This window comes from Sinocyclocheilus rhinocerous, unplaced genomic scaffold, assembly GCF_001515625.1.
Source record: "Sinocyclocheilus rhinocerous isolate Xijiao unplaced genomic scaffold, SAMN03320098_v1.1 scaffold2974, whole genome shotgun sequence".
In the NCBI taxonomy this organism is placed as follows: Eukaryota; Metazoa; Chordata; class Actinopteri; order Cypriniformes; family Cyprinidae; genus Sinocyclocheilus; species Sinocyclocheilus rhinocerous.
In genome coordinates, this window is record NW_015647039.1 from 651,063 (window position 1) to 667,795 (window position 16,733).

The 16,733-nt window shown below is 38.1% G+C and overlaps 1 protein-coding gene across 1 annotated transcript in view; it reads right to left on the minus strand.

The window, feature by feature from the left end:
* Nucleotides 1-16,733, minus strand: part of LOC107708484 (dedicator of cytokinesis protein 3-like) — a 225,268-nt gene that overhangs the window by 15,210 nt on the left and 193,325 nt on the right. Inside the window, exons 23-38 of the mRNA XM_016512739.1 lie at nucleotides 15,024-15,194; nucleotides 12,497-12,689; nucleotides 12,030-12,157; nucleotides 11,789-11,935; nucleotides 9,924-10,022; nucleotides 9,697-9,791; nucleotides 9,156-9,231; nucleotides 7,676-7,776; nucleotides 6,975-7,033; nucleotides 6,364-6,512; nucleotides 5,577-5,662; nucleotides 5,402-5,428; nucleotides 5,172-5,267; nucleotides 4,696-4,756; nucleotides 4,492-4,585; nucleotides 1,778-1,926 (exon numbers count right to left, since the gene is read on the minus strand). Of these exons, the coding sequence (XP_016368225.1) occupies nucleotides 1,778-1,926; nucleotides 4,492-4,585; nucleotides 4,696-4,756; nucleotides 5,172-5,267; nucleotides 5,402-5,428; nucleotides 5,577-5,662; nucleotides 6,364-6,512; nucleotides 6,975-7,033; nucleotides 7,676-7,776; nucleotides 9,156-9,231; nucleotides 9,697-9,791; nucleotides 9,924-10,022; nucleotides 11,789-11,935; nucleotides 12,030-12,157; nucleotides 12,497-12,689; nucleotides 15,024-15,194 (1,731 nt within the window). The remainder of the gene's footprint in view (nucleotides 1-1,777; nucleotides 1,927-4,491; nucleotides 4,586-4,695; nucleotides 4,757-5,171; nucleotides 5,268-5,401; nucleotides 5,429-5,576; nucleotides 5,663-6,363; nucleotides 6,513-6,974; nucleotides 7,034-7,675; nucleotides 7,777-9,155; nucleotides 9,232-9,696; nucleotides 9,792-9,923; nucleotides 10,023-11,788; nucleotides 11,936-12,029; nucleotides 12,158-12,496; nucleotides 12,690-15,023; nucleotides 15,195-16,733) is intronic.

Sequence of the window (16,733 nt, forward strand, 5' to 3'; positions counted from 1 at the left end):
TTTTTTGTGAAAATAGTTCATAAACAGAGTTGACCCTTTAAGTAACAGAATTGTAAAGTAACAGAATTGACAGAATTGTCCATTGGACTGTCAATTCTGTTACCGCATTGTTACTCTACCTTGGTAACAGAGTTTGACAGTAACAGAATTGACAATGTTTATTTTTTTGCCAAAAACTCCACTTGCTAGCATAAATGCTAAGAGCACATGGCACTAATGAAATCATGATTAAAAGACTTTTAAATAACACAAAGTGTGATCAATGAAAAAATCTGTTTTCCTTTTGATATTGTGGTAACAGATTTGACACTTTATAAAATAACTCTTGGTGTAAGAACTTTTTAGATTAAAATATTTTCTTAGAGAGAGTACATTGACTTTTCAGTGCTTCAGATCTTAACAGTGAGGGAAAGTGACATAATTTCCTGCATCTTACAGTTGTGGGAGATAATTCCACTCATTTAAAGGCAAAGTATGGTACGGTAACAGAGTTGACGCAAGATTTACGGACACACTTTTTTATGAGAAAAAAGTTATTTTTTTTAAATAATGTTGCAGAATTAGGTAAATGACTCGTTAGGGCTTTTATAAATAAAATGAATGAAATATTACCAAAAGAAAAGTACAATAAAATATTTTGATTACACAATGGTACATGATGGAAAAAAATGCACTGACTAATTCGGACAACAAGAAATCATTGTCAGCTATTTAAGACACTTTTTGCAAAAAATATTATATTTTTATGGACTGTAACATCTTGTAATTCATAACAATGAGTAACACAGTATTAAAAATAATAAAAAATATAACCATTTGAAAAAAGCAGAAAAAAAAAAATGACTTTGGACACCAAATGTACCTGCAATTATAGACTCACTCACATGTCTGTGCAAGCTTTGGAGGTATTGATGGAAGCGATTTACTGGATTTATGCTTTGATAATCGTACTGAATATGATCCAGATGTAGTTTTTGATAAAAATGTGATTTTCTTCTTACTTTTGCTCAAAATTATGCATTATGAGACCTACCTATATTCAAGTGTTGATAAAAAAAGAATGCTTTAAGCTAGAATAAAACTGATTTTTTTTGTTTAAAAGTAGAGGCTTTGATCTTTATTATGGTGTATTGCATATTCAAATATTCATAAAGCAAAATATACTGGAGGCCATCAAATTTGAGTGAAAATCATCAAAATCGCTGGCGGTGGCTGGCAACTTTTAAAAAAAATGCTGGCGGGGAAAGAGTTAACAAGTCAATAGGGTTTTTTTTTACTTTTAAATATTATAATGAAAGTCAATGGGATCCATTGTTGCTTTTGGACCCCACTGACTTTCTTTATAAGGATTAAAAGTAAAAAAATAAAAATAAAAATAAAAAACTCCATTGACTTGTTAAAGTTTCAATGAAATAGAAGAAACTGTAAATCTGTTTGCACTCAACATGGGCAAGTGAAATTCCTAATCCATTTGTCCTGTTGTCGGAAGTCGCACAAATGTGCAGAGTCAGGGTCTAAAATTAACACTCACTAAGTAAAACTGGAGTTGGCAAGCATATGAAAAGGTTCCTCACATGTTGGCCAGTAACTTTTACGTTTATTAAGTGTAATAATGCCTGAGAATGTGATATGTGTTAGCGCAATTACCAAATCCAAGACTGCTTTGCAATTATAAATACTGTATGTAATCTGATGAGCTTTGTGTTTCAGAGTGAAGCGCTGTGAGCTTTTCACGTGAGCTACTCATGATAACAGTGTTTTCAGTATCTGTAAATACCTTTCCCTTGTTGAAGTAGTGGATGACCTTACGACAGAGACCCTCTTTGCGATGCCATTCGCTCTGCGCAGGATAGTGCAGGAACTCCCGGAGGGGCCTTTCCTCCCAGTGGAGCAGCTCCCAGTACAGCAGGAGGGTAAACGCCGCCTCTGTGAGACACAACGGTTGATAAAGTTGAAATACTCTTTGAGTAAGGTACTTCCTTTTAGAGCTGGTAGAGCATAGTGCTAGCAACACAAAGGTCATGGGTTCGAATGCCAGGAAACATACAGTATGTAGTGATAAAATGTGTACTTTATAGGCCTTATGTAGCTCCGCCCCTTTTCAGCACTGCGCTTTTTCTTCTGTCTTCCAATTTGTATTTCCGCAGTGTGAAGGTAAAGTTGTACGAATTAATGAATGAACTGCTCGTTTTAAAGTCTTCCCAGTCTACTGACATTTCTTATGACATCCGCTTCGAATATGCACATGGCAACTTTCTCTACAATAAGTCAATCCATTTCACAAGCGAATTACTTTTGACAGCAGTGCCATAGAAATATGCAGAGCTACTGCGAAAAAGGAAGTTCAAAGACAAAATTCTAAAAACGACTGCACACTTGTTTCTTTGACGCATAAGGTCTATATGCACTATAAGGGGCTGTTCACACAAAATTTGTTTATATTCCATTGCAGTGCTTTTCCATTGGTTTTCTATGTAAATATGTGCTATAAGGATCTTTGAGTGTTGCGTTTTTGTCTTTTGCAGCATCTCACTTATGAATTGGCGCTTTAAAAATGTGACACTCAAGTTACAAGAATTTTAAAGGGATAGTTCACCCAAAATGAAAATTACCCCCTGATTTATTCACCCTCAAGCCATCCTAGGTGTAAATGACTTTCGTCTTCCAGACGAATACAATCGGCGATATATTAAAAAATGTGCTGGCTCTTCCAAGATTTACAATGACAGTGAATGGCTGTTGAGATTTTGAAGTCCAATAAAGTGCATCCATCTATCATAAAAAGTGCTCCACACTGTCACGAATCCTGTCCATGAACTTCCGTCTGCTAGCCACCAGAGTTCGCCCTCCCATTATATGGACTCTCACACCACACAGACTGTTACACATCACCCTGGACTACATTTCCCATGCTCCATTGCACTAATCACAAGCTCACCTGAAACCAAACACACACAGACGCTACCAATAACACACACTATAAAAATCAGTCTCACACCACCATTCAACGCAGAGTATTGTATAGCGTTTATCACTCTACAGAGCCATTTCTAGTTCTTAGTTCCAAGTCATAGTCTTGCCCTGCCTGCTTTCCCGTGTTCAGATTCTTGCCTGTGTATTTTGTATTATCCTTTCGTCTTGCCATTCGGACTATGTTTGCACCTTGCCTGGACTATTGCTCATGTTGTCGGATTACCCCTCTTGTCAAGCCCTCTGGATATTGTTAGCCACTGATCGACCACGCCCGTTTTGGATTACTCTCCTGTTTTGCCCTCAATATACCTGTTTGTCATTGTCTGACCCATGCCTGTTATGACCACGTCTCTTAATAAAGCCTTGCATATGGATCCGCATGCCTCTCGTCTCGTCGCCTCCATCACACACACGGCTCCGGGGGGTTAATAAACGCCTTCTGAAGCGAATCGATGCGTTTGTGTAAAAAAAAATAAAAAATCTTATTTTAAACTTTATAAACTGTAATATCTAGCTTCCGCTAACTGTCATACGTGCGTTCACAAGAGTGGCGTTCCAGCAGATGACGTAGGACGAATGCATAGCGTAAGCTCCGGTAAGAGGTGACGAACGCGGAAGCGCAGAAGAGTGAGCAAAACAAAACACTGGTCATGTCTTAGAAGTACAAAATACGGATTTGTAAAGAAAAATGTCAGAGGATTTCAATATAAGCCAAGAAGAGACTGGCTTTCCTTTTCTGTAAACAAAATTTGGTTCTTGCGAGTACGACAGTTAGCGAAAGCTAGAGATTAAGGTTTATGAAGTTTTAAATATGGATATTTTTCTTACACAAATGCATCGCTTCCCTTCAGAAGGCCTTTATTAACCCCTGGAGCCGTGTGGAGTAATTTTTTATGATGGATTGATGCACTTTATAGGACTTCAAAATCTCAACAGCCATTCACTGCCATTATAAAGCTTGGAAGAACCAGGACATTTTTTAATATAACTCTGATTGTATTCGTCTGCAAGAAGAAAGTCATATACCCCTAGGATGGCTTGAGGGTGAGTAAATCAGGGGGTAATTTTCATTTTTGGGAGTGAACTATCCCCTTTAACTTAAAAAAAAAAACGCATCTCTCGACCTAACATTTTTTTATTTATTTATTTTTTTTTTTTTCATTACAATGCCCTGCGTCTTGTGCTTTTTAAATGCAAAAACACATTCTGTGAATAATGCCTCACCTGTGTAGTTTTCGGCCTGCAGGTGCATGTCGCACAGCTTGTGAATGTATCTGATGTACATCTCCTCCTTATTAATCTCCGACTTGTAGAAATTCTACAAAATGAGATCATATGATCATCAGGTTACTTTGTCTAATTGCAAAAATGCCACATTGCATACACTTTAACTTAAAAAAAAAAACGCATCTCTCGACCTAACATTTTTTTATTTTTTTTTTAATTTTTTTTTCATTACAATGCCCTGCGTCTTGTGCTTTTTAAATGCAAAAACACATTCTGTGAATAATGCCTCACCTGTGTAGTTTTCGGCCTGCAGGTGCATGTCGCACAGCTTGTGAATGTATCTGATGTACATCTCCTCCTTATTAATCTCCGACTTGTAGAAATTCTACAAAATGAGATCATATGATCATCAGGTTACTTTGTCTAATTGCAAAAATGCCACATTGCATACAGTATATTAGGCTGACAGTGGATTGAATAAAGGGTAAGACTCACCAGCAGGTTAACAGTGCAACCGATCTTCTTGTTTTCTGTCTCATCACCTTTCATGCAATCTCTGCCGATACAAGAAACAGGAAGTCTCATTAGATACGCCCTCCGATGCCACGCCCACTGACCATATATGGGCCATATGATGCGTTTGCACACAAAAATGAGAAGAACTTCGATTTGAATCTGTCTGGTTTCTACCCAGTTTACGAAGAGTTTTACATACAATTTATTGATTGCTAAATGCTGCGCAACAATAACGAGTTTTGGCTGAACATTTTACATTTCAAAAGCCAAATGGCCACTTCCTGTTTAAGTCAGCAGCCACAAAATAAACAAAAAACAAAACAGAACATAAAATGACAAAAAACTATAATTAAAATGAAAAGCGAAAATATGTAAATAACAGCTAATTAAAAGCTGTTATTTATTTAACTACGGATAATATTAATTATCCGTAGACACTAGAATGAGAGTTTTACCTGTAGTCCAGCAGTCTCTCCATGAGGCGTGTGACAGATGTGACGAAAGAGACACCAGTCTCCCTCCAGGTCTCCTGCTCGATCTTCTCCAGCAGACTAGACATAAACAACACACACATATATAGAATTATTTAAGGGCACTTCATGGGCTGAAGGTAAAACAGGGGCTTGTAATGGAAGATCCGTTTTAGTGGCATCTGATAGGTTGAACAGGGTTAGTTTCCTCTTACCTGGGGTACGGCCCAAACAGTTGAGTTCTAATAATCCCGCAGCACAAGGCAAATCAGAGACACTCAGGTTATAACAAGAGTACTTAAACAGCTGGATGTGTAGCTGTGTGTGTCAGTGGAGAAGGTAGAGGGAGTGTGTGTGTGTGTGTGTGTGTGTGTGTGTGCGCGCACTTACAGCAAACTGAAGAGTTCTCTGTAATTCTCGTCTCCTTTGCCTTCAGACACCAGACTGTCCAGTTTGTCTATCAGTTCTGCCTCGACCTGCACCGTAAACATGAACTGAATTATGTGCTTATAATGAAACAGATAATAATTCTAAGAAATATTTCTTTATTGATATTATTTATGTTTTCAGAAATTAAATTGTTTTTGTCATTCGGTGCCACCCAAATTGCCAAGAATGGATGCTGATAAAAAACCCCATCAAAATTACTTTTAAACAATGTTTTATTACATAAATAAATACATTTAAAAAAATTAACTTTGTAACAGTGTTTTATTACATAAATGTTACTTTTTTTTGTGATAAAAAAAAGATAATAATAATATCATATAATAACAAAATATTTTATTGGTTTTATTGTTGTTATTATTGAATGTAATAATAATAACATATTACATATTTTATTATATTAATTTATTTATATTAATTTTTTTCTTCAAAATGACATTATTTCTCAAGAATAGCCTGAATATACAATAATTATTTCTTAATTCATTTTTTCATTCATTTTTTTTTTTCATTATTATTTTTTCATTATTATTATTATTATTATTATTATCCATTTTTTCCATTATTATTTGCCATTTACTATTATTTACCATTTATCATTTATGGTTACATTTAGAGTGAAAATAAATCATAATCATATTATTTTGTTTCCCTGGAACATAACTCAGGTTAAGAGAAACAGAAAAAATAGCCAAGAAAAGACAGAAAAGCAGAAGCAGGTATAATGGACCTGTTTGAAGTTGCCGTTCTTTCTCTGTTCCCAGTCCATCATATCGTGGAAGATGGGGATCATTATGTTTCGGACTTCATTTTGTGGTACAAGCGTCACACCCAAAAATGGGCCAATCATTCCTGGTATGAAGTGGATCTTATTCTCACCTGCAGCCAAACCAAGCAAATCGTAATTATTCATTATTTTTTTAAATGGTGGCTCTTTATTGTTAAAGCCTGAATGTCTGGGTTTATGTAACAAAGTGAGTGAGCTTTACATTTTTAATAATATTAATAATGAAAAACCCTGTGACATAAAAATGCCCAAACTTGCAGCAACACCATATACAGGTGCATCTCAATAAATGAGAATGTCGTGGAAAAGTTCATTTATTTCAGTAATTCAACTCAAATTGTGAAACTCGTGTATTAAATAAATTCACTGCACACAGACTGAAGTAGTTTTGGGGGAATTTCTGCAGTGCAGTACCTTCCTCTAGCTCTAGAGGTCCGTACTGCTTTTCTAGAGGAAGTGGATGTTTGTGTTTGTGTTTCTGTGCGTGTGCAGAGAAATGCAGGAAAAAATAATGAAACAGAGTCGGAAGACAGAGAGAGAATCAAAACGCTCACCCAAATTCTGCCACATGCTAAACAGCTCATAAGCCATCATGACCCTCATATCACCATACCTGCAAAGACAAGAAAAACACATTAAAAACTCATCTTAACCCATGCAGGAATCTAAGTCGACAAACAAACAGCATTTATTAAGCACACTAGACTCAGAAGAACAGAAGAGCCACACGCTGGGCTGAAGATCACAGACGTAAAAGGAGAAGCAGAGAGATGAATCGACCCTCTCGACAAACTCACAGGGTGATCATCAATCTTGCATGCCGTGCAGAAGTCTTGCGCACATTTCTGCATCTAAGGCTTTTTTGTATTTGAGTATTTGACCAATAACTGAAGGAACAGATATCTATTAATCATGAGATGTAGCTAGCCAGTAAAGAAGGAATACAAAGAGATGTTGCATGTACTCCAGATGGATTTAACATGGATTAGCCCACGCTACAATACTCAAATTATTATTTGTTTCATATTTAAAGAGTATCTGGGTTAAATACAACTTAAGCTCTGCTGACAGCATTTGTGACATGACATTTGTGAAAGTAATTTGGACTTTTGTCCTTTGGTAAGTAACAAAAGGAATGGAAAGCCTGTGGAGGAAAAATATTACAATCTGCATGCATTTAGAAACAATGACAGGTTGATTTCTTCGTAACGTCTTTAGACAATACAGTGTGTGAATGAGCAGGATCAAGTCTTACTTGTCAAAGACCTTCTTCCGCTTGGCTGGTGTCAGAGTCTCCAGCTGTAGACTGGGCTGGTTGATAAACAACACTGCCAGACTGAAGTAGGAATTCCACACCTGACGGAAAAAGCAACACAAACGTTTAGTGATGCTACTGCGAGACTCTATGTGCTGCCACATTTCTTTAATAGAGATCTTGACAACGTTTTGAAGGAGAATTAATATAATTCATGTAGCCAATAGCATTCCCTTGGATATACACAACTGATTGATTATTTGGTGGGCGTGTCTTCAAGAGTTCAAGCCCCTCCTCTTCCAGAAAGGAAGATATATATTATATATTAAATATATATTTTCCATATCAAACTATTCTGAACTATTGTTTGAACACTAATGGTAAAGTCACATTTACCGTTGCTCTGCACATTTTTGTAGACGAAATCCAGTATGCCCGTGAAATTGACCACACCTTAAGGGTGTCAATTGATATTTCAATATTCATGCTGTTATGACATGCTGATTTCAGTTTTAGCATGGCTTCACTAGTCAAACTAATCTACCTGTGATGATTAAGTACCTTAACCAGTTCAGATTGGATTCCGGATTTAAGATGCTCTACTTTGGCTTGAACACACCTATTGATTCTTGGGTGGGCGTGTCCTAGTCCCCTCTTCCAGAAAGGAAGCCACACCCACCAATTATTTTGCACATGAAACTATTCTTTACTATTTTCTCTGAACATTTTTGTTGACGAAATCCTGTAATTTCAATAGGAATCCACAGAAAAGGGACCTCTGCGAAAGATTTCTCAATGCAGATTTCGCAAAGGGTTCAGTTGGTCATGTGACATTGCTACGCTGACTAACAGAAATCTGGTTGTTTCAAATTGACTTCTGTGTGAGCTGTGCTTCATACATCTACACTATTGACTATAGACAATGGACCTTCTTTTGCCGGTGAAATTTAACCAAAATTTCAGTAATGTGACCATATCTTAAGGATGTCAATTGATATTAGTTACGATATGCTAAATAAGTTTTACATGGCTTCACTGGCCAAAGCGATCTACCAGTGTCTATTAACCATCCTAACCAGTTCAGATTGGATTCCGGATTAAAGTTGCTCCACAATGGTCTACTCTTTTTTTTTTTTTTTTTAGGGGATATCCAGTGAAAACCCACACTGGTAGACAGGGCCATGTTTTTCTCTCAAAGATAACCTTCATTAATAATTCAGTAGATTTGAACTTTTCAGAGCCAGTCTCGCAGGTTAGTGGTACCATCTGTCTTGATCAGGGAGGAGAGCTTCATTAGAGTGGATTAGAGAGAGCCAAGAGTGTCCAACAGCAGGACACCAGGAAGTCCCACATGAAGCACGTTTGTGTACATGTGGAATGTGATATTCAGAAAATGGGACGTGTGTGGGTTTGGAAATTATGTTTATGTTTAATGTGTGTTTCAGTGCCAGGGAGTCTGTGGTTCATCACAATCACACACCTTAAAATCAAAGTCAGCATCTGTAAAGCTTTTATGAAGAGCAGGCGACAGATACTGAGTTGTGCTCACAATGATACTGCAAGAAAGAAAAGGTATAATTAGAAAAACATAGAGTATAGTGTACAGTATAAATATGTGATGATCTTTTTTTTTTTTTTCAGGATTTTTTGATGAACGATCACATTTCATGCATCCATGCTGGAGAAAAGTATTACTTTCTTTAAAAATAATAAAGTCTTTTTGACCACAAACTTTTGACAAGTAGTGTATATTTTTGCTTGAAAAGTGCACTTATGCTCTGTAAAAATAATATCTAATGCAATGACATTCATATTGAAAGTGACTTTACTGTCATTGTCAAGTAACTTTACAAGTACTAAAAATATGATAATTCCAGAGAAATACATTGTATTATACCATATATGTTATTCAAAAATGTTTATTCAAACCAAAACAATATGTTTTGAGCCAAAAAAATTAAAATCAATAAGGAAGGAAACAGGAATGAGGTAGAAAAGGGAAAAAATTGATTGATTCTCACTTGCTGGTCAGCAGTCGCATGACGTTCCAGTCACGTGGGAATATACTGAGCTTCATCAGGTTTCTGAATACACAGAAAATCTTCAGCAAGAACTCCTGCAAGAGATAGGATTGTATAAGCTGGGTTAGAAGAAAGCATTTTCACATTTAACATTTAAAAACTTCACCTTCAAGCAATAATATAAATGATTTAGATGCTTGATTTCTGAAATTTATGAGACGGTTCACCTTCAGCTCCTCTTTGCTTTGGAAGTTGTCCAGTAGGTGTTGAAAATGAATGTCCGACATCTGACGCAGGAGGGACAACAAGCAGGACACATACTCCCCCTGACAATCAGAAAGTGGGCAAGTCCTTGTGAGCCAATCAATCTGTTCATTTGGCAATCAAACAGCCAATCAAATGCATCCAAAGGGAGCGGGGAAGCAGAATGAAGGCGAGACGTGAAGACACTGTGGGATGAATTCACTAAACAGTTGTGGCACTTAGTCTCAGCCTCAGACAGCATGCCACAGACCGCCTACAGTCTGTTCACTAAATTTCTGATGCATATTACGCACAAAAATGAAAAGGCTGGCTGAAATCACCAGTTCTAATCTGACTAGCTGGTTTTACACAACTTTTTTAATCAGTTGATATAATTCACTTGTCGGTCCAAGTGGGCAGTTCTTGGCCAGTATAAACTCCAATGTGGACTAGACTTTATGTTGTTAGTCAAAGGTCTGGCAATGTGAGACTAGAGCGTGGTATTTCAGCACAAAACTCTATGTCTGATTCACCAACCACCCACAATCCAATTAAAGCAGGCACAATATGCGTATTTATATTAGGTCATTGTCATTCTTCTTTGGGCAACCATTCCCGTAAATGCCATGTAAATGACGCTCTTTGTAGAATGTGACAGACTCACAAATGTCAATGCTTTTGTTTTTTACCTGACACAATTAACATTAGTATCAGCCACAGAATATTAAAAATATTTCAGCAGTAGTTCATCAAACAATGATCAAATGATTTTAACTAGGCATGGATCCACATGGAGGATTAATTCATGCACTTTTTCTGCATTTTAAAGACCCAGGTGCTAAAACAACTCAGACAATGTTTGCAAATTTGTAATGCTATCAAAGGGTGCAGTTTATTCTAAGTGAATTCTCCCGTCTGATTAGACCATGCTTTCTTTTAACTACATATACACAGAGACATGATATTAGTTCTGCTGGGTTTAAGTTTATAAGCTATGTATGATGAATACATCAAAAATTAAACATTAAGCAAGCAAAAGTATATCAAAGGATGCAAACCCATACATCAGAATACAGATCAGAGCATGTTTGTGTTGTAGTAGTTTACTGTTTATCTTAGCCTTCTGAGCAGGTGTTACAACAGTCTAAATGTAAGAGACGTAAGACAAACATGCATGGGTGAGTCTCACGAAACCTGTCAGGAAAGATCAGGGTCATATTTCATGCAACAATGAAAAGAATTAAGACATTTTGCATTTATATTTTGCGTAAAGAAAATTACGCCAAAGAAAGTAATGGTCCTAAACAGAAGCTTCATTTTCTTTTGTCCTTAAAATGTGCATTTTGTGTGCAGTTTTCGTGAAATTCACCCGCATGAAGACATACTGTATTATGTGCGAGTCAGTGAGTGAGTGAGTGAGTGTGAGAGACGTAATAAACACAGACATGAACGAGAGAGCGAGATAGAGAGCGAGAGAGAGAAAGCAACAGTGATTACTTTTCTATTTAAGTTACAGTAATTGTCAGATATCTAAATATAAATACACCCGTTTTGTCAGTTTAACACGTTAATTTGGTATGATTAATGCTGGAGCTTGAGGCAGATCTATTTAGACAATTTTAATGTTATCATTAAATATGAATTTCTTTATGAAGAAAATTAATGTGATTTTACTTTCAGAACCTGACTGTTGTACTCTGTAGTCAGAAAAAGAAGAGTTCCAGAAAGATGCTGGGAAAGAAACAGAAGATGAAGAAAAGATCTCAGTAGGGATGCAGCCAAGCAGGTGGAGGAGAAGAGGGATAGAGGGAAGGAAAGAAGTAGAATATCAGATTTGTTAGTTACTAACAGTGATCTCAGCCGTGCACTGTGGACAGCGCTGCCCTCTTACCGCCTCCTGAGACTGAGATTTACTCATGATGGCCAACAGCGTCTGTAACAACACATCCAACAAACTCTCCACCATCATCTCTACCTCCTCCTGCACAGAGCTCTCCTGCAGACAGGAAAAGAGAAACATTGTCTCCTTAACCAAAGTCATAAGTGGGATGTTCAAAATTTTGATGACATGCACATTGACAAAAGTGTACCAGTGAGCTGCTTTTAATAATGGAGAAAATGCTGCTCAGGATTCCCGAGCAGATCAGAAGCTCCTTCTGTTGCCGCAGATGCAGATGAATGTGATGGAGAACAACAGGAAGGAGAATTCTCCTTGATTCTGTGAAAACAGTCAGAGAGAGGTTATTAACTCAATTCACCTCATTAAGATTTCAGACATTTACACTTTCATAAAACATGTGCAAACATTATACCTTTTAGAAGTACAACAGCTTGTCACCGTGGCAGTACCCATAAAAGGGACAACTTTGTACCTTATCTAACTATAAAAGGTGCATATTAGTACCTTAGAGTAGTAATATGTACCCTTAAGGTACTACTAGGGGTAAATAAGGCACAAAGATGTCCCTTTGAGAGTACTGCCCCAATGACAAGCTGTTGTACTTCTAAAAGGTACAATTTTACACATTAGAGAGTGAAACAATTCTTTAAGAAATACCTGGGAAGGAGAAAAGTCTGCTATCCACTGTCCGAGCAATGGACTGCAGCTTAACCACATCCATGGACTGACCGATGTGGACCGTACTAGGCATGCTACCCAGAGTTCCTCTCACAAACTCTGCCACTTCCTGTACTGTGAACATCTGGAGGAGCTCGTCAAAAATCGCTGGGAAAGAGTTGAGTAGGGCAGCCTGAAAATATGGGAAGAGACCAGAGAAAGAAAGGTTAACTTTTGCAATTTGGTCATCGTTTGTGTTCCCCTTCAGATTAAACAAGATATGTTGGCCAAAGATGGGATGGACATCACCCACACAGCAAGAGACGAAGTAACAGTGAGGCTTCGTCAGCACCTCATGGTTACTTGGTAGATTAGAGATTCAGTCAATTCAAATTTTTAAGAAGATGCCAAACAAATGAGAGATCACCTCCTGGAGACCCACTATGCAACAGAGCTTAGCTCAAACGCTAATCAAACAAACCTAAACCAACTAAGCAAGGTCTTCGGGTCACTTGACAATTACAGGCAGGTGGGTTGGAGTAGGTTGGAACTAATCTTTGCAGGACAGTGTGTCTCTGGGAGCAGGGTTGGAGACCTCTCGGTCACAGCCATAGTCAAAAACCTTGGCCTTGGCTATTCCTTAATTCAAAGGTCCATTACATCTCTTGCTTCTGAGGACTTCCCATACCCACTTTGCTCATCAGCCCAATAATACGATTCACTGCAGGCAAGGTGATCTCTGGTCCCCGGTTCAATGCCACTGAAGATCAAAGGTGAATATTGTGGGCGTTTGGAAGGATTTGACTTTGTGCAGGATAAGATTTGGTGTCAAACACAGCAATCAAAACCAAGAAACACGTCAAAGAATCCAGTGGAAGATGCACTGGAAGCATAGAGAACCATTTGTTGGTGTTGGTCAGTTTGTTTGGGTTGTTGGTTCATGTTGGGGTCTGGTGTTCTGGAAAGGTACTGAGTGGTTGTATGTGATGGTAGATGTTTTGGGCTTTGGCATTGGGTTGGGTTGTGAGGGAATCTCCATTCTATTACTGTGGGGCAATTCAACAAGCTGCATCTACTTACAGACAGCTGAGAGGGCCGTGGGGAATTACAGCTCAACGGCTGCAAGCAGTTGCCCTGGTTGGTAGTGGCTTGTCCTGTAGTTGGCTGGGTACCCTAGGGGGTACAATGAGGTTGGGCAGGATTGGGTCAAGATAAAGGGCAGGGATGGGAAAAGTCCACAAACGTACAATATGGGACAATTCAGGAAAATATTAAGTCAACAAAATCCAAATAAGACTAAATCTTCATTAAACCATTTGTGCAAGAATTGTGGGCAGGATGGACTGTACTGTGTTCAGACGTTGATTAATCAAAGTACAGTAAATTTTTTCCCCTAGGTTCCGGGTGGATCCAGAATTTAATGATGCTTTGATGGAGGCATGAATGATAAAATATGGTGGTGACAGAAGAAACCATGTGTAAGAAAAGCTTTGTGAAAGAGTTCAAACATAACCTAATGAAGATGTACCTTGAAAATAATCAAACATAAACATGAATAGAGAAAGAAATGTCACATTTTCCTGTACAAACACTATTGATAACTAAACAAAAGTGACTTATAACGAAATACATCATTCTACAAACCCCAACCCTTTACACAAAAACTGGTGAAAAGTAAAACATATCTAGTTATCAGATCATCATAGTAACTTGGGGGAGAGGAGAGCTAGTTTGACACAGAACACCTCAGAAACCACTCACAGCATCCTAGCATCATAGGGACAATTACCATTCACACCATCTTCAGACAATGTAAAAAGCTAGTGACTAATGATACTACAGTATCTCAAGAACTTGTTTTGGTGGCTTTCTTTGTTGGTATCTGTCGATTTTCATCCTAAATCCTCTTGTCTTGTGTTCTTCAAATCTGACACCTACAGAACATTTCACATCTACTTCACTGAGCAAACAATCTGAAGCGAGCAGATATCTTTACTTAAACATACTCCTGCTGCCTTCAGAAAAACCTTGTTTTGTCTGATCGCAACTCGCTCTAAGAAATTATTTCACATGATTTTTCTTGAGATGGGGCTGTCTAAACAGCTTAGATGTGCAACTTCTTTAGGGCAGAGATAGACAGATGCATCAATCTCATAGAAGACTAAACAAACCTGGGCCTCAAGGAAACAGCTTTGATCTTGGGTCAACAACTGTGGATTTGGACATCAGCAAGTCGTTACAACTCGATCCTTTCATTTTCAAACACATTAGACCACCTTGATCTTTTGTCATTTTCGCTTAGTTCCTCAATTAAACCAATGTGAAGTTTAAATTGATAAATGCATTAATATAAAAGTGCGCAGTAACAAACCATTCATCCATTACTTCCCACTCCTAGTAATTTTATGCTTTTTATTTTTGACACAGTTATTCTTATATATCAGATTGTTTCTTTAGGTAGTATCTCCTTACAAATGGAAATGTTCATAAACATGAAATGTGGACAGTTCTTGAGTTTATATCTGACCTGGGTAAAAATGAGTGTCTCAGAGCTGCGGCTGTCCAGACTGAGCACGAAACGAATGGATTGGAAAAGCTCCTGGATGCTGGCCCGAAATTGGTCCTCCTCCATCCCACAGGTGGCCCGGGAGTAGAGGATCCGTGACTGGATGATGAATTTAAACAGGTACTCTAGAGCCTGGAAGATTTACATTTACTATAAAATGTCTTTAAAACACTTCAAGTACAATCAATACGGACAATCCCTGTGCTTATACCTTGAAGACAAATTAAGAAAGTTCAAAATTAAAAAAAAAAAAATCACATTTTATCACTTAACTTGGGTGCTAATGAAACTAAATACTTAAAAAAAAAAAATTTTTTTTTTTCATCATGAAATTTCATTTGTACTGAGCAGTTTTTGATTCAAAGCAATGAGTTTATGCTTAAATGGATGGCTTTGCACAGTTTGCATCAAAGTCTCCTGTCTTTCATAAGCCAATTTCAAATGCTGAGATAAAAGGTTTTACTTCTAAATACAATTAAAAGTGGAAACTTTTCTTACTTTCACTCAAGTATGTGTTTGGCTAGATACTTTTGAAATTTTTGACGCAGCACCCATACTTTAACTGAAGTATAATTTCTCTGTACTTTTAAAGTGCTTGACATTTTAATATGAGTGTACTGTCAGAACCAAAATGAATCACCATTTAAATCAGTGATAGCAATACATCTCAACAAAAACGTCTCAGCTTACGTATGTAACCATGGTTCCCTGAGAAGGGAACGAGACACTGCGTCCTCTAGAGGTCGCTATGGGGAACGCCTTCAGCGTGACCGGTGTCTGAAGCATACATCTAAAAACGACAATAACATTGGCCGGCGACAGGCTACAACATCATTACCCTGCGCTATCATAGTATAAAAGGGGACCGGGATAACACGTCATCTGCTTCTTCGTCTGCAACATGGCAAGGAAACTAGAGGACGCAGTGTCTTGTTCCCTTCTCAGGGAACCATGGTTACATACGTAACCTGAGACGTTCCGTTTCGAGGGAAATTCGAACTGCGTTCTCTAGAAGTCGCTATGGGGAATGGTATACCCACGCCACCATGCTGAAGGTACCACCAGTTCTGAATAAACCTGTTCAAAGAACTGACTCAAAAGATCTTAGGTAGCAACACCCTGCTCAGAAATGTATCAACAGAGACACGTTAGTTGAGTGGAGCCCAAGGACAGAACCAGGGCCTAAGCCAACTCAGAGAAAGGGAACGAGGCTGACAGCGCGTAACCCTTACCATGCAGGATTTTAGAAAGTATGCAGAATGCTTAGCGTGCACACTTACCACAATGTGGATTTTAGAAAGTGCACAGAGCTTAGCGTGTGCACTTACCATAGCATGGATTTAGAAACACCATTGCTTAAGGGGTAACCGAGGCTTTATTAAGCCAGCCTAGGGACTCTAAGTGACTGTGGCACGCTCACAGAACAGATTCCGAAGCATCTGCTCACAGATGCCCAGAAGTCCTCAGACACTCAATCGGGAGATGCAGGCTCAAAGACAACCCTCTGAGGTGAGGGGATCTCACCCTACTTAGAAATGTATCAACAGAGATACATTAGTTGAGTGGAGCCCAAGGCGAGAACCGGGGCCTAAGCCAACTCAGAGAAAGGGAACAAGGCTGACAGCGCATAACCCTTACCATACAGGATTTTAGAAAGTGCGCAGAGTGCTT